Here is a 23,647-nt window from a genome sequence, read left to right as displayed (position 1 = left end):
CGCAGCCCCCACCCCCGCTTCTCCCTCTCTTTCTAGCTTCTTGAATGGCAGACGCACACAATGCCACGTACCCAGAGAGCTCAGAATTCTTCTGGTAGATTGAACCTACTCGCCACTCACGCCTAAGGTTGCTCTCACAGTGCCCACTTCCCAGAGCAGAACTCCAGCCAGAGGCAACCACCTTGGTCCATTGAGCCCGCAGCTCCAATTTGAGCCCAGGAACAAAAGCTGGCCAGGGTGATTGTGTGGTTTACGGGACAGGATCCATGATTTGTGGGCAAGACAAGGAGCTGAAAACTCAAATTGGGTAGTTTTTTGACTAAATCCTGTACAAAGACGCTCATCCGCTGATAGACTCCGGCATGCGAGAAGGACCCACCGGCAGCAGCAATTACCTATTCCAAAACAGCACTGCAGCCCTCCCCACTCCTGAGATGGGACCAGATTCCCGAAAGGTCAGATCACCAATCCGGCGCCTGGTCTAAGGAACATTCTCGTCGAAAGATTTGGGCCAGGACTGTACCAAAAATAAATTAGGAATCTGGCATACAGGAGCAAAACACGCTGGGCTCAGGGACGCAGCTCCTGCACGACATGGGATAAGAGAAAACAGGGTCCCTGGTAGAGTGAAGGAGAAACGGGTGGCTTGAAGATGGCCAGTAGATGGCGCAAGAACTCTTCCTTTGTACAATCTTAACCCTTCAATGGTGTATGGGACTGCCAAGTCCATATGTATAGATATATACATTTTGCGTTTGGGGGGAAGAAAACTCTCATTTACATTTTTGGGACAGATTCAGAATTAAGACAAATGCGTGTGTTCTAGATAACGACCACAGATAAAGTAGTTTAACTGCAGTACACATTAGCTGAAAGGGAATTTGGGAGGATGAAAGGATGAACTATTTGGGGAAATGACTCTGACTTCCCTCTTCACCCCACCCCCGCCCCGGCCACGGATGAAATCCGTTTACTGAATCATAAAAACCGAGTTATGGGTTTACACGTAGGTATTTGAATATGTAAATGCATGTGTGCAAATAAATTCTTCCGTGATTTCCCTTTTCGATTAAATCAAAGGATAATAAATGCGAGAAGGCTGCCTGAAATATACTGCAACTACAGTAGTAACACATGTTCCATTATAAAGACGTGGGCATCGATGGAGCCCGATTCATTATCATCAAAAGCAACGCAGATCTTCCGATTAAAATGTTCCTTTAACATGCTTCTGAATTCGCAGGCTGCGATGGAGAGCTCACTAACATTATATTTCTTGGGCTGTTTTTACAGGCGGAATTGATCTATTCGGGGGAAAAAAAACCAAGTCCCTTAATTTCAAATATTGTGGGGAGTTTATCAGAGAGCGGAGCTGGGCTTTAAGAGTCTCACTAGTGGTTTCTGGTGGTTGCTGTAACGAGCTAGAATTGAGGTAGATTTTAGTGGAGGGGAAAAAACGCACAAGAAAAGACAGAATCCAGAGTAGCCGAGACTTTGTGCCCCCGTTGGAGAGATGGTTGAGTCCTCGTCAAGGTTGCTGTGGTATCCCAGAAACACCATTCACTCCGAGCTGTGACCGCGCACCAACAACAGCAACAACTCCACTGCGCCGGGCTGAGGAGCAGGAATTAGGAGCTCGCGAATAATATGAAAGGGATCCGCAAAGGGGAAAGCCGAGCAAAGGAATCCAAACCCCGGGAGCCTGGCACGCGAAGATGCGCTAAATGTGGCCGCCTAGACTTCGTCCTGATGAAGAAAATGGGGATTAAAAGTGGATTTACGTTTTGGAACCTCGTCTTTTTATTGACGGTGTCTTGTGTGAAAGGTAGGTCGGCTTTCAGGGGACCCCTCTGGTTTGGAGGAAGGTGGGCTGACTTGTCGCTTGAGCGAGGCTAGCAGCTTACTTTGTAATTTGCACGGATAAAATAATCATGATAATACTGATGAAGGAGTTGATTCACAGCTCTTTCTCCCCCCTCAGATAGGAAATGCATTTTGCTTGCCAGATTTGGCGTTCAATGCGGTGATTGAGCTTGTGCTCAATAAATATTCTTGCAGTATGCTCAAACGAATACGTGAGTTGGTTAGTATAGCCTCTAACTAGTGGATATCCAGGCAGATTCCTCTGCAAGACTTTCCTTGGTAGTGAGAATTGCCTTGGTTTCTTGTCAAATTAGCAAGGTTTGATGTTTCTGGTGGAATATTTGTATTAGACACTCTGGTGTAAATGCTTTTTAACCCTTTCAGGGAACAAAGTTACCAATATGCTAGAAAGATGTTGATTTTAAATGCATTAGGATACAAGGGTCTTGCAAGCCTGCCTACACAACATGAACGTCTGCATACATATTTGAATTATTTCTACGTGGACTCTGTGCAATGAGAAATGTAAGGGAGCTTCTTTAGGTCCTGGGGTAAAGGTTTAGCCAAAACTGGAGTCTTAAAACCGTCTGAGATGCCACACCGTGTATAGATCCACCTTTGAGGATGAATGAAGGTAGGAGGAAAGTCATTAGCTGATGACCAAAAAGAAAATCCCCAGCAAGTCTCAGCGTTCAGACAGGTAGAGAGTGAGTGTCACATGTACAGACAAGGGGAGGGGGTGAGTGGGCTGTAAAATTTATTCTTGAGCAGGAAGGCAAGGGACAGTCAGGATCATTGGAAGAAGAGCTGTCTTCGGGGAGAAAAATAGATCTACTGCTCTCTTCCACAACTTCTGCACCCTGCTGCCCATTAATTGCTGCAAAGAATACTCAGGAGGTGTTTATGACTCATGCCATCATTTTTGAACAATCACTTCTCCATACTCATGGCAGCTCGAATAGACACGATAGATGTCGCTTTTAGTGGAGCTGGTTTCAAATCCTGGGTGTCTGTGTACTGGGGGCCGTGTGTGGGGGGGTGTTTTGGCCCAGGCGCGCAATGGCTGTCAATACAAACTGGACGCTTCTTCCTTTGTAAAGGAGTGCCTCTCTGAACCGCAATCCGGCCGCGTCTCTATGAAACAGTTTATTGTCCAGCTTGCAGCTGGCTGTCCCCCCACAGAAGCCAGCACATTTGCATTCAGTAGAAATGATAATTCATGTTTTGGGGGGAGGAAACTGGAAAGGTTACCGTACCGCTCCTTCTACTATGACCAATGATGGGTGGCATGTCTCGAATTTTAATTTGCATCCCTAAATGGCAAGAAGTCGTCCCTAGTCTCTGTGGCAGCAACTGCCTTAAAATCCTGACCTGGTCCTTAAAACTGATTCGTGTGTGTGTGTGTGTGTGTGTGTGTGTGTGTTTTGAAGCCTCAGTGTAGCTTTGAGATAAAACCCTTGTTTTAAGCTGTGTATCCACAATGCCTAGTGCGCAAAACGCTTCTGAGGTTGCTTACAAGGGGTTTTCGCCGGCTAACTCGACATGTGAAGAACCACACATTTATGCTTAGTTTGCCTGCCACTGGGAGTCTGCGGTTTATGGATGGCCTTGGGGCTGCCTGCTAGAAGAGCGCTCCGCGTGGGGGATGCGCAGAAAACTAGCAGCAACCCCGGCTGTAAAACGTAGGAGTGTCTCCTTCGAGAAGATGACCGGGGATTAAGTGCGAGTTTTCACGTGATACCTGTTGAGCCAAAACACATTTGGGGGGCCGATGAGGGGGAGTGAGTCTCCGAAACCCGGCGAGCTTCACAGTCTGACAAATGCTGAGCGGCGCTGGCTGCAATTACAGCCCCGGCAGCCCGCACCTACCGTATTTTCCAAATAAAACGCGCCACCAGAAAGGAAGGGCGCGTTAATATGCTTTAAATGGCACTGGCAACGGGACCCCTCCCCTCTATTCATGGCGCTCATACTGTGGACTGAGATAATTGATTTCTTTTGAGTATATTCCAGCTTTGGGAACACTGGGGAGGAGGGACATCATCAGTCTGCTTTGGCCCTTTCCAAAATCAATATGCTACAGATCGTTAAAACATTTTTAATGATAATAAAGTTCTTCATTGCCACACATCTGGTACATGGAGGACATATCCTACATTTTATAACTTGAAACGCTGTCCTAAAATTCTGAGAAACTTACATAGGTTCTATGCCTTAGATCTGCTCCCAATCACAGGGTGGTGCTCTGTGATTTGACAGTTGTTTCTCATTCTCCTTTTAAATTTTTAATTTCAGCTGAGTCTCAAGGTTTCCCTAAGACCAAGATTTCTGCAATGTCTTAAACAATGTTTGCCTAAATGTCTATTATTCCCGCTTTTGTCTTCCACACGGTTTCTTCTGGGCTTTCGAGCCCACAGCAAAGGATTGAGAAGTCTTTCCGACGGTTTTGCAGGTCCTGACCTAGACTAGTTGGAGGTTTCAGGAGGTCAGGGGCGCACAGTTTTCCACGTGAACAGCTTCGGCCATGAGAATTCCACCATCTGTCTATAGTTTTCATCTCTCCACCATCTCACCTCTGCGTGCAACAGCAATGACAAAGAGGTTTGGTGGGAGGAAACGCCTCAAAGTGGCAAGATAAAGTGGTCTTTGGTAGGCCTGAACCTCTAGGGTGGGGCTTAAAAGGAAGCTAACCTTCCCTGGGTATTTTATCTCCACAGTCCTCATCTGAAATAAAAGGCTATGCAGGGCACCAAATTGGAGGTAGCGGGGCGGAGGCTTCCTAGACTTGTTTCATGTCTATTTCTAGCTGAAACAACACACAGAGAGAAACAGACAGACACACACGAGGGCAGAGATTTTGAATTGCAGCTTCCAGCTGCAGCGTGTCTGTTTAGGTCTCACCCAGATAGAAATTGTGAATCTCCAAGTCGTGCTTAAGCGCCCCGCCCATGTAAAAAGACACCAGCGGGGCGCTTTCCCACGCTCCTTCTCAGGGGATCCCGAGGGAGCCCACACAACGTGAGGCGAAGGCACGAAAGGCACAGTCCGTCGTCCGCATCAGGTGGCAGCTTGAAGCAGCTTCCTGCACCCAATGCCAAGGCGTGATCCCAGGAGCTCTTGCAGGACTCCGGACTTCAGGAAGGATGCTCCTTTCTGCTTGCTCTGGGACTCCAAGGAGATAATACTTGGCTACAGAGCTTTTCTGGAATAGTGGAGATCGCACCCTCTTCCTATGTTAATTCCTACTGAAAAGGGTCCCGGGTGTCCATGCGGGGGCGGGGTAGAGCTACAACTGAGATCTTTAGTACATTTCACCCACATCCGGGTGGCCACGCCTGGAGGTCTTAGCCTCGCTGGAGTCTGCGGGGACTGACACCCTCACTCTCTCCAGCCTCAAGGCGACAATCTTAACCTGGTGTAGGAAAAAGACAAGTAGTATCTTAAAAGACATTTTCCAAGGGGGTAGGGAGGCCACGTTAACGTCTTCACAAAACAAAGATACCAACCAAATAAGTCACAGTCACTGGGGGGGGGGGTGTCATTGTCATCAGCAACACCCTTCTTCCAAGATTAGCATCATTAATACACCTGGCGGGAGGTAACCTTTGTGTTTGAAACTGGATTTGGGCAGGTGTCCTTCCCTTCATCTGTTTCCTCTAGAGATATTTATTATTTTTTTTTTTCTAGAAAGCCAGACTCCGCGAAATTTCTATGGACCAAACCAGGTTGAAGTTGGTGAGCGAGTGGGTAATTATGCATATGCCTGTCCGTGTGTGTGTGTGTGTGTGTGTGTGTGTGTGTGTTTTGCTGGAAGGAGAGAATATAATGCATTGACACCAAAGAGCCTTCAGGAGGCCTCGAGGGTAGGTGTGTGTCCTAGGCAGAAACGCGAGGCGGGTTAACAGTATATTAATTTTTCCTGCACTCCAGATGGTCCATGGAGCTGCAACCACTGCTGCCGCACAATCCGGTGGAGTCACGGAGAAAGAAGCCCTTTTCTCCCAGCAGACCACAAAGCTACCCTCAAACAACTCCTCTAAAACGCACTCCCACTCCCGAGAGTTCAGAAAGCTCATTGTGGGGAAAAGTAATGGGGATTGAGGCTCCTGCATGTTGCACTTTCTCCCTACTACTTGGTGGCCTGGGGCACATGGAAGCAGGAGGAATGCACCATACATAGTTCAATCCCAGCAACCACTCAGCAGTTCTAGGGGCAGAGAAAAGAAGCAGCATGGAATCATCCCAGTCACTGAAGGTGGTCTTCTAGCAGTCCTGCGTGTAGAGGTCAGTTGAGGGCTGAAAGACCGACACACAAGAGGATTGCTGCGCTTTGCAGAATAATAATAAAGCAGACAAACCCAAAAGAGAAAGAGCTACTGGGATTTCCATTCTTACTGAATGCAGCACCCACTGGGTGGATTTTCAACAACTGAGTTGCTAAGCCAAGCCAATACACAGGTCTGACAGGGCTTGAACAGCTCCCAGAATTCGGAGCTGAACTTCCCCTGAACAGTTAACTCTTTGGAAACAACCCTGAATGTCCTTTTGCATCATCTCACTTTCCTGAATCTTCTAGGAGGTGGTGGGGACAGGGAGAGATGCTGCAATAAGCCCTAGTTGGAAAAGTATGTGAGCAGAAATAATTAAGAAAGCAAGTTTCAGTATCTTGAAAACCTGATGCATGCTCCCTTGAGATCCTTCAAGGAGAAAAGGGTTAGAATTACTCTATAAATTAAGTACTCCAGGAGCATAGGCTTAGTTTTAGTTGTTATTACTGCTCATGATATTAATTAGTGTTTCTATTTGTGGGTTAGCTGAGTAAGTTTTGGATACAGACATCTCTTCCCTGAGCAGAGAATCTGGTGTCTACAGAAACAGTGAAATGAAATAAACTGCAGCATCTATTCTTACATGTTTCTAAATATAGTAAAATTATCCCAAGATCTGGTAAAACAACATAGAAGTAGAGCAGTTACCTTTGTACTCATATGGAAATAAGCTCTGATGTAAAATGCTTGCCTAAGATCTCAAGGTGCAAATAAGTGAAAGGTACTGAATTTCCCTTCCCCTTGCTGCAAATGTCCTTCTCCATCTGTCCCAAGAGGTGACTTTCTTCTACTTGCTTAACAAAGTTTTCAGAATATTAAACAATTCCAATATTTTGTCTTGTTGGGGATTAACTTTAAAGTACCAAACAATATGTTTAGTTAGGTGCCTGTTATGGTTTGGATGTGAGGTGTCCCCCAAAACTCATGTATGAGACAATACAAGAAGGTTTAGAAGTGAAATGATTGGGTTAACCCAATCAGTGAATTATTGGGGGGTTGAGTCGTAATTGAAGGTTGTGGCTGGAGGATGTGGGTCCTTGAGGGCATGCCTTTTGGGCTATATATTTTATATCTGGAGAGTGTCTTTCCCGCTCCATCCCTCTTTTTCCCCCCTCCCCTCCCTCTCCATCCATTCATCCCCCCTCCCTCTCCCTCTCCCTCTCTCTGCTTCCTGATGATCAAGTGAGCTGCTTCCCTTTCCCACACTATTTGGCCATGATGTTCTGCCTTGAGAAGGAATAGAGCCAGAGCCTGCTGTCTATGGATTGAGACCTCTGAAACCATGAGGCCTCCTCTGTAACTTTCCCTCCTCTATAATTACTCTTGTCAGGTCTTGTAGTCACAACAACTAAAAAGCTGACTAAAACAGTGCCTGTTCCTTTAGGCAACATGACTATTTTGATAAAATATGCCATCTTGTACTTCGAATTTCAAGATTTGGGAGATTAGAAGTAAAATAATTGCAAACGAGGAAATCAAGAAAAATGTGTAAGATACAAATGAAATGTAAGGTCATTTTTATTTTATCTACACTTACATCAAAACTTAGCTTTACCTATTTTCTCCTATTTCTTTCTTCCTTTTCCTTTACCTACAATCCAAAGGGCTATATGTAGTTTAAGGATACAATGAAAGTTATGATTTGGATTTTGGATGAGGTCTAGGGATAGTACAGGCCCTATGGTTATGGAATTCATCTTTTCACTTTCAGAGTGAGCAAGTGGTGATTCATGGTACTTTTCTAGGCAGACCTAACTCCATGCCCACAAGATTTTCTCAGAATTAGGTTTCTCATAAGACTTTTATTCTTTTTAGGGGCATTATTTAAATGAATGTCACTGAAAAAAATCAATTTGTTGAATACCTTCCAGTATTCACCATCTCTGTGCTAATGACCATCTTTTCTTCTCATAAGGCTCCAATTTTGCAGCCATCAAATATATTTCATGTCATTGGGCTATGCTACTGTTTTATGCTGGTCTCAGAATTCCTAAGGGTTAATATTTTCCACATATGATAATTTGTTGCCCACAACCCAATTTTCAGTCTCCTTTAAAAATCTAAGTGTACCATTAGAATATGTATCACATAACTTTTGCATGGATAAAAAGAATATCAATGGTAACCATATTGCATTAGATATCACATTAATCTATTGGTTCTTCTATGTTTGTAATACAGTGATTTTCAAAGTGTCTCCAATAAGTAGCACCAGTATTTTCTAGAAACATTTTAGAAATAAAAAGTCTTATTCCTACCAAAGGTCTGTTAAATTAAATGCTCTGGAAGGTAGGCACTATTTGTTTTTAACAGTCATCTAACAATTCTGATGCACTCTAAAGTTTAAGAATCACTACAGTATAGTGGGGAAAAAAATAAAAACAAGGCCTCTAAAGCCACTAAAATCTGAAAGTTAAATAATAATGATTGTTCCCGTAATTAGCTTTGGACTAGCAACTCAATTTTTCTAAGCTTCAGTTTCATTATGTTTTTTTAAAAAAGATTAGAATATCAGAGGATATATTGGGAGATTATGTAAATCACATACATAGCCCAGTGCCTATGTTACTAGTTGTTATCAATACTATAAAAATAAATTTGCATGTGCAAAGCCAGTATGAACTGTCACATGCTTCATCCCTGGCACCAATGTCTTAAGTTTTCCGTAATAGTAAATACAAAGTGTAGCTTCTTCTCAGTAGCTATTATTTCATTTTGGCCTAGTTCCCGGGCTATTATACATCTGAGAAATACTCTGAAACTTCTGCTTATCACCGGCATACATTTACTTCTGCTGCTGGCTCTGTGAATCAGGAGCAGACTGTAGCTGAAAAATGTTACCCCTTCTGCTGGGCTGATTTCATCCCTTGCATTCTGATATTGATTTCTTTTAATATTGATTATTTAATGTGCTTACATGAATTTGTTCATTCATCTTGTCAAAAATCATGGCATTCATGGAGCTGGAAGGGTCTTTAAATATCAGCTAGTTCGCTGCTCATATATTATACAGTAAGTGCATATGCCTAAAAAGGATAAGTGATTTTCACTAGGTTTCAGAGATCATTAGCTCCAGAAATGAGACTAGATTACTGGGTAATCAAGTTTATATTCAACTCTCTTTCTCCTATACCCTATTGGTTTTACCACAGAGTTAGCTCAGATGGGACCAACAAAAACAATCCATCACAAAAGTTAATATTTAAGTACTATATATCAACTAATACCACAAAGGAGTATTAGTGATATGTTTGTGCTAAAATAAAACAAATAGTAAGTACTTGTTTGGTAGAAAAATAAAAGGTAATTATGGAATGAAAACATTAAGGCTCATATAATGTATACATCAAATAAACAACTAATCATATTTTCAGTAAAATCTATCCAATTATATTACAAGTCTACAAATAAAATCAATATATAGACTATCACATCTCAGAAAGAATATGAGGGGTAGTACTTGAAATTAAATTCTTATTTTACATGAGATTTCTGATTCTCTCATCTGTGTTTTCATCAGCATAATTTCTTATACATTTCTTAAACAAGACAATGATATGATTCAAAACTTCTGCAGAAATAATAATACATTTTACAAATATTGTAACTGTAAGACAAATCAATAATGTTACGAGGTTATCTTCAATTTTAGCAGTATGTGAAATATTTTAGAAGTCTCTTTTAGATATGGGAGTAACATTTGCAAAGATAATGTATTCTGTTAAATTTGAGGAGTTTTACATATTTCAACCAGAAAGTGATTGAAATATGTAAAATTTAATGAGTAATTCCCTTAAAAGCTGAGTTCATAATGTTCAAGATTATATAGTTCTTTTCCCTCTGTCTTATGTTAGTAATTTTAAAAGAATATTTATGATAATATATTTTAAAGAGTCACTAAGTGTTTTTTTTTAAACTATGACATTTTTACAAATATGGTCAAATACCACTTTCAAAGGAAGTTTATGAATGGAAACAGACTCCATGGAAGTAGATTTATTAAATCCTAAATAATTTTGAAGAAGTGAGCGCTCCTGCTATAATTTTCTGTCCATCTGATTGTCTTCAAAATACTCAGAGGTACTTGGTGTATAGAGAGAATATGGATAATATCATGTTTTAGGAAATGGTACCAGGAGAAAATGAACATTTTTCTGAGTGCAGAGAGGTGCAGTTGCTTGCCAGAATCATGTAATTACCTAGTGGTTAAGTGAAATATGAAATAATAATAGATTCCTAATATCATAGAATTAAAATAAAAAAACATGTAAATGATTAAATTACTAATTAAACCTCTTTGCTTCTGAGAGAAAAAACTCAGACTGAATGAATTTAATTTAGAAGAAAACTTAAGATTAACATTCATGTCATATGTGTGTGTATGTGTGTGTGTGTGTGTGTGTATATATATAAACTACAGTAAAATTTAAAACTTGGTTTTGCATTTTTAAACATTTTTTACTTGCCTAGTTTATCCTCTTAATGATTCTGTATAATGGACATAAACACTATTTTCATCTTCTATAAGCATTATTAAGTAGAGCAAATGCATAAATAACACATAAATTAACATGTCACTGTAAGTACAAAAAACAGAATTAAAACTAATAATCCTTAGATTCTAACTCAGTGCTCTTGAGTAAAATTTAAAATTACACATGCAGATGAACTCATGGAGTTAACATACAAAATAATTTGTGGGTATAAATGTTTACCAATTGTATCACACACCTTGGCAAATAAAATTACTCAATTTAGTACCTTAATCTTCTGCTTAGTTCTGCATAATTTTAAGGTTAGGGAAGTTCTTAAAATTCATCTAGTCTATTGACTGACTACTTGGTAGGATTCATTAGATTTATTTGCAGAGATAAACAGATATTTTTTTAAGTATTTTAAAGTACATCTATCACAACTTCATTCCTAATGTCTACTTCTTTCCATAAATGAGACCTGGTTAAAAGAACATAGCTGGTTATCTTCACATAAAAGAGGAGACAGCTCAGAGACATGAGACTTACCCAATCAGAGGATGCAAGCAAGTTTTTAAATTCCCTGTTTAATGCACTTTTATTTTTGTTGGATATTGTCTTATCTCTTTTTAGTCCTAATTGGTTTATGGGAGAGACCACTGTGCCTATTTCCAAATCCTCACTAGATACAAAACAATGCTTCCTAAAGAAATAGTATAAGACAAGACACTTGAGTGTAATAATATAGGTAAATGAGAATCTTAACATGCAGTCTGAAGAATAACTTAAACATTGAATGGGGGCATTTAAAATTTCATCAAAATCTTAAGAAGAAATAATACATGTAATAAATTTAATCTTCATGCCAAATTTTGCACTGTGTTTTCTTGTGTAGGTGATAAAATGTGTTTTCATATGTAGCTATTTATTATTCTTGTCTTTTCTGAACTTTATACAAGACTCCCAATATAAACTAGACTTTTTCTACTTGCATTATTAAAGCTTTATTTCTGGGTATATTTTCAGAAATGTCATTAGCCTAACTTTTCGGTTTTCAGGTTTTCTCCTAAAATACCATAAAAATGTGTACATATATAATACAGTTTATAATTGGGTTAATAATTCAAAATTATAATTTTAACTAATATTTTATTATTAGTATTTTCACTCAGAAAAGTGAATATAACCTTATTGCTATTCCTGTAAAGCCTAATAAGATAGTGTCAAAAGAATCTTTAATCTTAGCTAATTTGTAACTTTTAGAAGTGATTTTTGTTTTCAGTTTTTAAACTATATGTGCACATACAGAGATGACTTTTCTAAATCCATTATCAGAAGTATAATTTGACTCTTCTCCAAAGAGCTTGAGAATGAAGCTATGTGGACCTACCTGCATGTTGTAATATTAAGCTTTTGATGGCTAAAGGCTGCATTTGCAAGATAACAGATCAAAGTTAGGAGAGCTGGCAAAAGAAATACAACAGAATTTCCCAGAGATGAAACACTTTACCCTGAATTTATTGGCTCCATATTCTAAGTGACTGAACTATGTAGTCTAGAGGAAATATTTACTCAGTTTTCACATATATGGGGAAATCCAGAGTTATGTTTTTTTATTGTTGTTGTTTATGGGTTCTTTTATTTTTATTTTTTGGCTGTTGTCAAAAATAAAACAGCTGAACTGAGTCAAATGTTTTGTGTTAACAAATTTGCATTCAGACTGCTAATTTGTATGCCAACTTCTGCCTTTGTGTAGTTTCTAAGATGATGAAGAGGATAAATTCTCTTAAATGAAAGTGTGCAAGGATAAAATTCATGTTTGATACTCTTCTTGTGGCTTAAAAAAAACTTTCATTCATAAATCTTAGCAGTATTTGAATGCTCTTTTATCTGTTAAATCTTTTTAAAGGAGGTCAAACAGAAACTCTTAAAATCAATTTTCTTGCAAAGTGCTAGAAAATCTTTAATATCTGTATTAGCTTGACAGTGTTCATTAATATATTAATAGATGAATATCAGAAATGACATTTTTACTTAATATTTAAATATTACCAATGTGAGAGTCATCAGAAATCAGCCATTTTTCAACAATTTGAAGATAACCTCTTATTTTTATCTGTGGTTACAAAGGTTATTGAAAAATCCTTATTTTAGAAATACTATAGATTATAATTATGTAATTCTTTCAAAAGTCACATTTCATTTTTTAATTTTTTTACTATTTTATTTTGTTGTTGTTGTTATAGTTAGACACAATACCTATTTTTTATTAATTTTTATTTTTTTTAATGTGATGCTGAGGATCAAACCCAGGACTTCACATGTGCTAGGTGAGCACTCTACTGTTGAGCCACAACCCAAGCCTCAAAAGTCATAGAAGTTGGAAGATGTTAGAAAGATTTTGTTGTATACTATTTCATGTAAATCTTAACTTATTTATTTCTTTTTATCAACAAAAGTCAAATTTAGTTTTTATATAATTTATTACAATAGTATTGTTTTATTTTAAATTAAATATTATGGCGTTGACATAATTTAAGTTATGAAGGTAGATTTTATTTTCACAGAAACATCCAGTGGCTTATTTTTCATTTCTGAATTAAGCCACACATACCTTCTATCATCAATCAGTTATTGAAGTCTAACTAGTACATGTCAGTCACTTGCCTAGACTTTGAAAATACAAAGATGAAAATCTAGTCCCTACCTTAAAAGAAGACTTAATCTTTTGTTTGAAGCAGGATTTCTTTGAACATAATACCAAACCAATCTCACTACTGTGAATTTGTTGGTCTTTCAGTGAAATTCTCTTCTGATAAAAATATCAATATCATTAATATTGATTTACATATTATATACATATTGGTTTACTGTATATGTATGTGTGTATATGTATGTATGTGTGTGTGTGTGTGTGTGTGTGTGTATATATATATATATATATATATATATATATATATATATAATCTTTATTCCTTTCTCTGATGGATAAGTATAAAATCCTTTAGATTTTTTTTTGAAACTTGCCCAAAGAAGGCATTTTTGTGATCTAATCTAATTCTCCTTTATAATTTTAAGTTAAAATATTTGTTGATTCTCATCTGTTCAGGCAACTGATTTAACTAGTTTAACCAGTATTAATGAAGATCCCTCCTGTATTTCTGCAATAATCTAAATACAATTTTGTGTTTGTGATTAGCAAATCTTGCTTCTTACCCTTTTTTTTTTCTTTCTTTCTTTCTTAGTTCAGAACCTCTCTCTGGCTTCCTGATATTTTCAATTTAAACTCAGAATTTTGCCTTCCCTGCAAACATATTAAGATCATTACATGCAAAGAGAAAAATAAAGAAAACTAAATACAAATATAACAGATTCTCTCATAGTTTGTAAGATTCCATATATTTTTGTATTTATGCGGAGATATATTGGGGAAACACAATTTTTCAATAAGTAATTAAGTTTAGTCTTGTTTTTAATCTGTGATGTGAAGAGCAATAGAATGATATCTAAGTAGTTAATGGGGGAAACATTGGCATTGCATCAATGCCAATTTTGTTATATAAGAGTTTAATTGATCTCTGTTTAAAAGGTTAGGAGAGTCAAAAAATATCATGTGGCATATTACATTTTTCTCTTTCCTCCTAGGTGTATTACTTAGTTGATTCCTGTTATTCTGACATTTGTACCAACACCTTATTTCCCAAATGTCTAGCTATTTCTCTATTCTCTTTCACATTCTGTAAAGCTCCTTTCTTGATGCATCATGTTAATTAAATGTGTAAGATGCTAGATTTAACATTTATTAAGGCAACAAACACTAAATGTTCTTCCTATTTTTAAAACTCAAAATCTTTACTTAGTATAAAAGTAAAGTATGCATTTCCATATCTCTATGAAGTATATTCTGTGTTTGATTACTTCAAAGAATAATGTGAGAAGCTTGAAATAAAAATGGGTTTGGGTAACCTGCATGTTTTACTTAACTTGGTGAAACTGAAGAAAAAACTTTCCATGTGTTCCAACATTCTTCATAATAATTATCATTTGCTCCACTTATTTAAATCCCATAATAATATATTGTGGGGTAGTTTTTAGGACATACTAACCTGGTTCCACCAACATCTCAAGCTGATGTTTAAAATTCTTCTCATTTTCCAACAAAACAAAGACCAAAGTTGTGCTTTTTACATTTCAGGAGGCTATATTCCACACACACAAAAATAACCAAGGCCTGAGCTACCTTTGAATTCACTTTCTTTTTTCTTCTTAAGTTACACTAACAATTTACATATAACAACATTTCATAATAGGAACTCTTGCCTAAAATGCAGTGGAGTAGCTTTCCATCTACCTTGTTTATTTTTAATACACAAGAGAATTGCAAAGAAGCCCCCTGTAAGATGTACAGCCAGCCTCATGAAAACTAGCAGGCCATTAAAAACATTTTCCTTCTCTATCTCTCTCTCTCACACGTCCCAGCTACATTGTCACTTGTCCAATTTTGTGCATGGTTGCTTTTCTCACCTCTTCAGGTCAGCTTGCTGGGACATGATCTTGTTTCTGCTGTCACAATCTTAACTGAGGACTTCTGCAACAAACTCTACATGTTCACAAAACTTTATGGTAACCCAGAAACTCTGATTTATTTCAAATTTATAGGTGGATACCACATTGACTGGCTTTGACTGAAATAACTAATATAAAAATAAGTGGGTTCAGGTTTGGATCAAGTGATGCTTATTCAACATGTTATCTGAGAAGAATGCTTAGATAAAAGGGGAAAATTTGTTATACATACTTCAAGTACTTTTTAAACCTTACATTGGAAGTAGTCAACAAAAATTTATTAAAAGTGAATGTACAATAAATCATATCTGCATTCTTATTAATTGCATATTTAATCACAAATATTTATAATTTATGAATTCTACCTTCTATGTTGTGTATCAATCTCTATAATAGCTAATTTTTCTCCAAAGAACTTGTGAAAACACTTCTATCAGAGAGAAAATTCATTAGGCCTTTCTAATTAGTGTGCCTCTTCATTACTTTTCTCATCTTCATGGCAGGAAAAGAAACTAATATTTATTATCACCTGAGTCATATGTATTAGTGCTGTCAATAGTGAGTGCCTCTCATTTAAGCATCTTGACCTTGAGTGATAGATATACTTAACTCCTTTTTAAATTGGAGGAAGCAACTTTGAGGAAATTAGCTTGCAAGAAGAGAATACCAGATTCTTCCTGTTTTAAAATAAATTTTAATATATATATGCATATATATGCATATATATTTGTATGTATAATACACATGCACAAATATATGTATATTTTGTACTAAGTATTAAATCCAGGTGTGCATTACCACTGCTCTCAGAATTCTCCTGCCTCAGCCTACCAAATTGCTAGGCTAACAGGCATGTGCCCCATTGCCCATATATATACTTAAATTTTACAACATGATATTATAGAATACATATAGATATTTTAAAAGGTTATAATAGTGAAGCAAATTGATATATTCATCATCATTTTCAAACCAGGACTGGCCAAATCAAAACCCTTGTTCCTTTCATTATATCAAACAGGATTTCATAGATTTGGAGAGGAAAAACACTGCATAGATTGAGATGATTTCAAAATTCTTTCACATGTATAAGGGGTTTTTTTGGTTCCTGGAATCATTTGTTTCTGAATATAGAACAATTTATTTTACATGCTGCAAAATGAAGGGAAGGCAATAGAGACAGGAGAAATCAGGGATTGTGCTTCAGAAAGATGAGACTTTTTACATGACCAAGGGACAGGCCTCATGTTAGTGTCTGCACATGATTTTGTAGGATCCTTTATTAGGTTAGTTTGCTGTCAAAATGAAGACCAAAATGAATATTGTTGAAAAGACTTAGGTGTCATTATTATAGTTAGGCATTGTGTTTAATGTTGTTTGATAATGAATTTTTTCCTTTTAAACAGATTTAAAGGGAGCCATGACTGCAATATGTATACAAGATATCATTTCATATTTATTCATATTTTCCTTTATTTTAAATAGCTCAGACATCATGGAAAACTTCCTGTGAATTCATTTATTAGAAATGTATAAGAAATATCTTATTTAACTCATGACTTTCACTGAGCAAAAAGAAGTATCATAAAAATTTTAAAATCACCTAGCACATGTCCCTCAAATTCTAACATAGTAACTTATGAACAGAGTAGATAATAAATAAATATTTGGAGACTGTGGCAGTAGATAATTTAGTTTAGGTCAAACTTGTACCCATAGACAAATCAATTTCTGTTGCCCAAATCTTTCAGTTATAATATACTTCACATATGTATAACTCCATCATCAGGTGCTACTGATATTGATTTATATATAACCAGTGTATACTAGGAAATATAATCTGCAAGAATGTTGCATATGTATCCAGTATGCAAAAGTAGGCATATCTTCTAACCCAGTTGTTTCTATTTGGATGATGAGAGGTAAAGATTCCTCAGCTCAGCATATCATTATCTTCATTATCATCATAGTAAGAACTTCCCAAAATGTTCGGCCTTGCTATCAGAAAAAAATATTCATTCAGAGCCCCTTCAGAACATATTTGAAAATACTACTTAAATACAGAGAAAATTAGTTTAGAAATATTTATGATGATTTTTTTGAACCCCTGATCTTGTAGGAAAGAACATTTGTTCTAATACTAACTGTATCCTTACTTTCTTAATGTGCAGCATCTCTTCCAGGATAAGCTTCCTCATTTCTTATATATTGTATAAAATTTACAGAATTGTTATACCAAGTGAATCTTATACCACATATAAGAAAGCACTTTGTTAATGAAATAGTGCATCACCACTAATTATGACTATTGCAAAATTAGTAAGCACTTTTTAATTTGAAAATATCTAAGCATACTTATTTCAACTTATTCAGTAATATATTAAAATAATAAAATAAAATCTATTTTTCAAATATTTAATGAGACAATATAGGTTTTAAATGGTCTTTCTAAAGATTCCAATAACATGCTATTGAAGATAATTCTGGAGGTAGATAGGTCAATGTTGTTATCTTTAAATCAGTAGACTCTTCTATAAAGTGAGAAACCACAATTTAAACCTAAAGATTTAGTTTTGTAAATCAAAAAGTTCTGTATTGGGTTTATTAAAATAGATAGCCTTTCCAATTAATTAAAAACTTTAAAAGGCAATATTTTTTTTTCAGAGCTTTGTATTTGGGTTTATCCTGACAAACTCATACATGCATGAAAATCTATTTCAGTTCATGATACCCCTTTTCACACCCCATTTTCCTCCTGTCCTCTCTCCCCTCTCCCATTCTTCTTCCTCTACTTGACTTCAAAAGATGACCTTCACATCATTTTAGAGTTTTAATTCAAAATAAATATTAAACTTTGTTGATTATTCTATTGGGTTTACATAGCAATTACATATTTTATTTACTATTTTTTTTCTGTTGCAATATTGAGGTATATTAATCACTTGACCTGGGTAATGGCAGCCTTGCAATCTTGGGATAAAACCTGCTTCATCTGTGTTGGCCATTCCTTTCACGTATGATTGTAATCTATTTGCTAATATTCAGACCATTTTAACTCATCAGCAAGTATTTCTCTCTCTTTTTGTTCTTGGAAATTTGAAGCATGAAAAGCATGTTTTTAAATAATTATTTTCTTGAATAGTTTCTGTTTTTATGTGTCATATTTTCCATTAGCTTGGACATTTTATAATGTGCTTATTTCTGTGACTAATTATATAACTGTGCTTTTTTTCTATGAATAATATTACTCTAAATGATTTGTTAATATTCATATAAGTCATCAATATTATAACTTACTTTCCTCATTTTATTCTTTTACCACTTTATTTTGGGTTTAACTCCTATTTCAAGAATTTTGTTGATATTCTTTCAGAAAATAAATTTGTAAGCATAAATACAAGGCATTTTCACTAATGTTATTTCTATTGTGTTTTACTATTTTCATTTTCTTTGCTTTCCTACCTTAGGAACTTTTAGGGAAAAACATTCCATTGTGTTTCTATTTTTTCTGTCTTAGTATGACACACACATCTTTTTTTTTTTAATTACTCATTTGAAAATATATAAATTTCACTATTTAAAATGTATTTAATTTTAGATTATGAATCTCCTCCTTCACTTAACCAACACTAATGAGGATTATTTTATTTCACAATTACATATGTATTGTTATTTGTAATTTTAAGACATTGTATTAAGATTGATATTACATAGTGCACAGTAAGGTTTTTTGGCTTACTAAATATACCTATATTACCCAGGATATAAATAGTTTTTTAAAAGCATTTATATAAATTTGAGACCAACTTAATTACTGCCTCATTTGTTTCTTAAGTCCTCTTTATGTCAGTGTAATTTTTCTACTGTATAAGTTATAGTATTATTGGAGATCTCCAATTTTTATTACATATCTCAATCACTGTTCTTTTTATTAGTTTTTGAATTATTATCTTAGAATCAAAAAGATAATGTAAATTTTAAGTTTCAATGGAGTTTTGTGACATTTTCACTTCTATAAACATTTATTAAGCTTCTATTTTCAAGTCTCCTTATTAGAACAGTAGGATTGAAAGAGTAATAAAGAGTTGAAAAATGATCCATGTCATTGAAAATTTCACAATTCATTCTAGTGGGAAAGAAAAGTTAATGAGAAAGTAATTTTAATATACTTTACTGAACACTATTGTACAGGGAGATAAAAGCAGTATGCAAGTTAGAGGACAGAATGATAACTGTGATGAGAACGAAGAGGTGAATTTTATGATAAAGTCATGATTTGAGCAGTGGGCTTTCCAAGAAGGGAACTCACAGCATGCCGGAGACTGACACTCCAGACCAAGGACTCTAACACAAACTGTTTTATATTGTCTAGCATTTTCTCAATCTATGCCCATCATCAAGCAGAGCTTTCAGGTAAACTAGTTCCTCAAAAAAATCATCAAATGATGTTGCTAGTATTACATGTCATAACTCCATGTGGTAAACCTTCTAAAAATGTGTATCATTGGCTTTCACTCTAAATAAATAAATTGTGTACGTGTAGAGATACAGAGAAAGAGAGAGACAGAGAGAGTTTACAGGTATAACACATTTTAGATCATTGCTTAACTTTTTAATGTAGGAGTAAAATTTGTATCCCTACTCAACCAACCAACATTTACCAAGATGGCCTCAGATCTCCAGCAGGTACAGAAGCTATGAGGCTAATGCAGTTCTCTATAATTCTGCAATTGGTTGCTCCTGGCCAAATTTCTGTTTGTAAGTTGTCCCTGTTAGAAAGTTTTACATAGATTAACCATGGAGTACTAATTTAAATTATTGCTTTGACCATTGATGCATTTCTGCCTTCTGTTTCAATTCTCAATATTGTTCTTGAAATATTGCTAAGTAACTTTTGGGGGCTAAACATAGTCTTCCTACATATGATCTTTGACTGCTTAGTGGCTCACAAGTATGGGGATACATGAAGGAATAGTGACTCTGAACAATGGGACAGATTTCCATCAATTTGCATTTAGTACTACTGATAGAATTTACTTCTTCAAACAACCTACCTTTGTCATTAGTCTTTTTTTTTTTTAATGCATGTTTACTTTGCTTTTTCATTCCATTTATTTCTAGAGTGAATTCTTTTTTGTTGTTGTTGTTTAAAATCTCTTTGTGATGTTCAATACATTTCATAATTGAACTCTTGCTCCAACTATGTATTTTACTATCACTATAAAAATCACATGGCCTAGTTTCACTAGTGGAGTTGATGTTTTCTTAAATCACCATGCATTTGTATTAAGCTGCTCCCCTGCCTATCCATCTTGTGGAAATGCCATCTCTTGTTCCCAGATACAGTTCTCTAGCTGTCTCCAGTTGAAGTTCAACTCTCCTATCTTCAAATCTATTGTAAATTTCATTTGTATTAGAATTATAGTTCTTACTATAATCTGCTTCACATTTGATTATGCATTTTTATCTACCTCATGTAACAAAGAAATATGGAGATCAATGTCTATATTTTTAACATCTTATATCTTCATGGAATTTTGCACAATGCTTTAAAGAGGTTGAAATTTAATATATGTTTATTATTTAAAATTAGATAAAAATAAAAAAGAACATTAACTGTCCCACCATTTAATGACACTTTAAATATTATTTGGTGTATCATTTTAATTTTCTTAGCTAAATCATTAATGACGAAGTTGGTCTTTTTTTTTCCTTTCTACTCTAAACTTATATTGGGTTTTTGTTCTCACAAGACATCTTCCAATGCACCATTTGATTTGTTTGTGCCATTAAACCTATCCTATAATAATGTTCTAATTACCTTTTGCTCGTCTTTAGAGAACCTGAACTGTCTTTTGATATCTAGCTTGTATTTCTGAAAACTTAAAGGCACATTGTTATACATTTCTTACTTTTGAAAAAGAAAAAATAAATAAATAAAAGGGATATACTTAGTGTATCCTAAGAAGTAACACTTGTATTACTTCTGTCTTCTTAGGTATTTCCATTTCTTGAAGATGTCACCTCGATTAATCCATAAGCTCTTATTTTCATGTACTTATATTTTTCTTTGAGAAATAAAACAATACTAAGCATTTGCTCCTAAATATCTTCTATGTAATTTCCTACTACATTGAAATTGTCGTTCAGGTCACAAAAAATAAAATATTTTCCCCCATCCATGATTTCTTCATTGCTTTTATTTTATACTGTCTCCACTTTATTATATTTAAATTGTAGGAGTTGGAATAGATATTTAAAATCCTGTGCATTTTGAAAATTTTGCATCTATATATTATAGTATGACTCATCAAAATAGTTCATTTATTTTGTTTTTGCAATATTTACTTCATGAATTGTTTTCTTTTTTCAATGTAAAGTGTAAACAAATCATCATATTTCTCATTTCAATGTTTTCTCTTGAACATGGGATTTTTTTGGAGGAATGGTAATGTTGTGAAATACTTGACACTGAGAGGCACTACTGCCTGTATGACTTCTGACTGAAGTTGATTTGTTGATTTACTGATATTTTACTTTTCTTACTTTCTTTTTTTTCAGTACTGGGGATCAAACCTAGGGATTTGCATATGTTAGGCAAGCACTCTATAACTGAGCTACTTTCCCATCTCTCCATTCTTTTTTATTTTTATTTTGGGACAGGGTCTTTCCATTTCCCTGGCTGCCCTCAAATTTATAGCCCTGCTTCCTCAGTCTCTGGAGTAGCTGTGCTTATAGGCATTCGACACCACAGCCAGATCCTTTTCATTCTTATCTTGTCTCTAAGCGGTCAATAATATATGATAATTATCAACACTGCTTATCATTCTGCAATATGGTTTTATATTTATAAGTAGATGCATAAACAAACATACAATAAACACCAAGTTTGCCTATTTGATACTTGATGCCAGTGTATGATTGTTAGCTTCCCTCTTTATTCCTGATTCAGGATATGAAAAAGGTATTTGCTAAGTCATTTAAACTGACTCATTTTGCTGTAAAAAAAAATAGCTTTAGTAAAGCAACGTTGCTGGTACCAGAAGATAGACCAATCACATTCGTGAAAATGCTTAAATGTAAGTCTGTGCTTTGCCCTTGTCTTTGCTCTGTTGTGACTGACTTCTTTTTTTTTTTTTAATTGGTTGTTCAAAACATTACAAAGCTCTTGACATATCATCTTTCATACATTTGATTCAAGTGGGTTATGAACTCCCATTTTTACCCCAAATACAGACTGTGACTGACTTCTTGGTTAAGTGGAAAGGAAGCATCAAGGGTTGAAAGTGGTATATTTCAGCAAATGTATTCTATGCCTGTTGCTTCAGAAACACTGGGAATATTAAGATTTTAAAACGAATCTTTGGAGCTTGGGTGGATGCAACAGGTGAGTGATTATTTTCAAGGCTGACATAGTTTATAGAAATGGAATTATAAGTTTCCCACAGCATGAATGAATCTGACATTTTGTTTTAGAGATGCAATAATTTTCAATGCCAAGTTTTCAACTTTAAAAATTTAATGGATTGCATAAGACGGCCTAGTGAAAACTACTGTTACATTTTAATGTTATTGGCAAGCAGCATAAAATTGCTGTGAAACTATAACTTATAGGAAGAAAATTCTGTACTCTTCTAGAACAACCACCAACAACAACAAAATGGAGAGGAGAAAAAATTCAGATCTTACAGTTTGCTTTAACTTGTATCCCTACTTTTAAAATTCAGATCATTATTTGCTTTATCCTAAAAACTGGATGTGAAAAGATTTGTTTAAATCATACAAATTGAAATATTCTATGATTTAATTTATATATCACATAATGTTCTAATATAACAAAAACTACTTAGGACATAATTTAAAAAAAAAACAAAAGCATTTAAGGAAATCTGCTTGATTTACATTTTTTTTTCATTCTGTGAAATGTGGTATATCTGCTATTTTAGGATACATGTTTATAATGGAGAACTTCAATGGTCCACAGCATAGAACAGTTAAAAGAAGTAATAATAGGTCATTTATATTTTGCTTCAATATTTAAAACTGATTTTGATTATGTTCTTTGGCATCTTAAGGAGAAATCTACTATTACTGTTAATTAATATTAAAATTAAGAGAAAAATTGCTCATAAGAGAAAATGACATCCCTATGCCAAAATGAAATGATACTGTATAATGAGTTTTGAATCATTTTTTTATCATTATATTTTTCAAAATCACATTTCTTAAGAAGTGTGTAGGATTTTTTATTGGCATATATTATTTATAAGGTGGTGAGTTTTATTGTGGCATAGTCACATATGTATACAGCATAATTTCATTACTTTCCCCTCCAGTAACTCTCCTTATCCACTTCTTCTTTCTCTGGCATATCCCCTTCCTTTACCCCATGGTATTCCTTCTACTTTCACAACATCA

At 35.4% G+C, this 23,647-nt stretch overlaps 1 protein-coding gene across 5 annotated transcripts in view; it reads left to right on the top strand.

Moving 5' to 3' along the window:
* Positions 1-1,011: 1,011 nt before the first annotated feature.
* Positions 1,012-23,647, top strand: part of Csmd3 (CUB and Sushi multiple domains 3) — a 1,105,037-nt gene continuing 1,082,401 nt past the window's right edge. For 4 of the 5 annotated variants that reach the window (XM_048802036.1, XM_048802034.1, XM_048802033.1 and 1 more), the window contains exon 1: positions 1,012-1,825. In XM_048802036.1, the coding sequence (XP_048657993.1) occupies positions 1,648-1,825 (178 nt within the window). In that variant the 5' untranslated portion in view covers positions 1,012-1,647. The remainder of the gene's footprint in view (positions 1,826-23,647) is intronic. The other variant, XM_048802032.1, reaches the window with a different exon arrangement.

The sequence above is a fragment of the Marmota marmota genome, unplaced genomic scaffold, assembly GCF_001458135.2.
Source record: "Marmota marmota marmota unplaced genomic scaffold, marMar, whole genome shotgun sequence".
In the NCBI taxonomy this organism is placed as follows: Eukaryota; Metazoa; Chordata; class Mammalia; order Rodentia; family Sciuridae; genus Marmota; species Marmota marmota.
The sequence above is the reverse complement of the archived record's forward strand: the minus strand, read 5'-3'. Positions and strand labels throughout refer to the sequence as shown.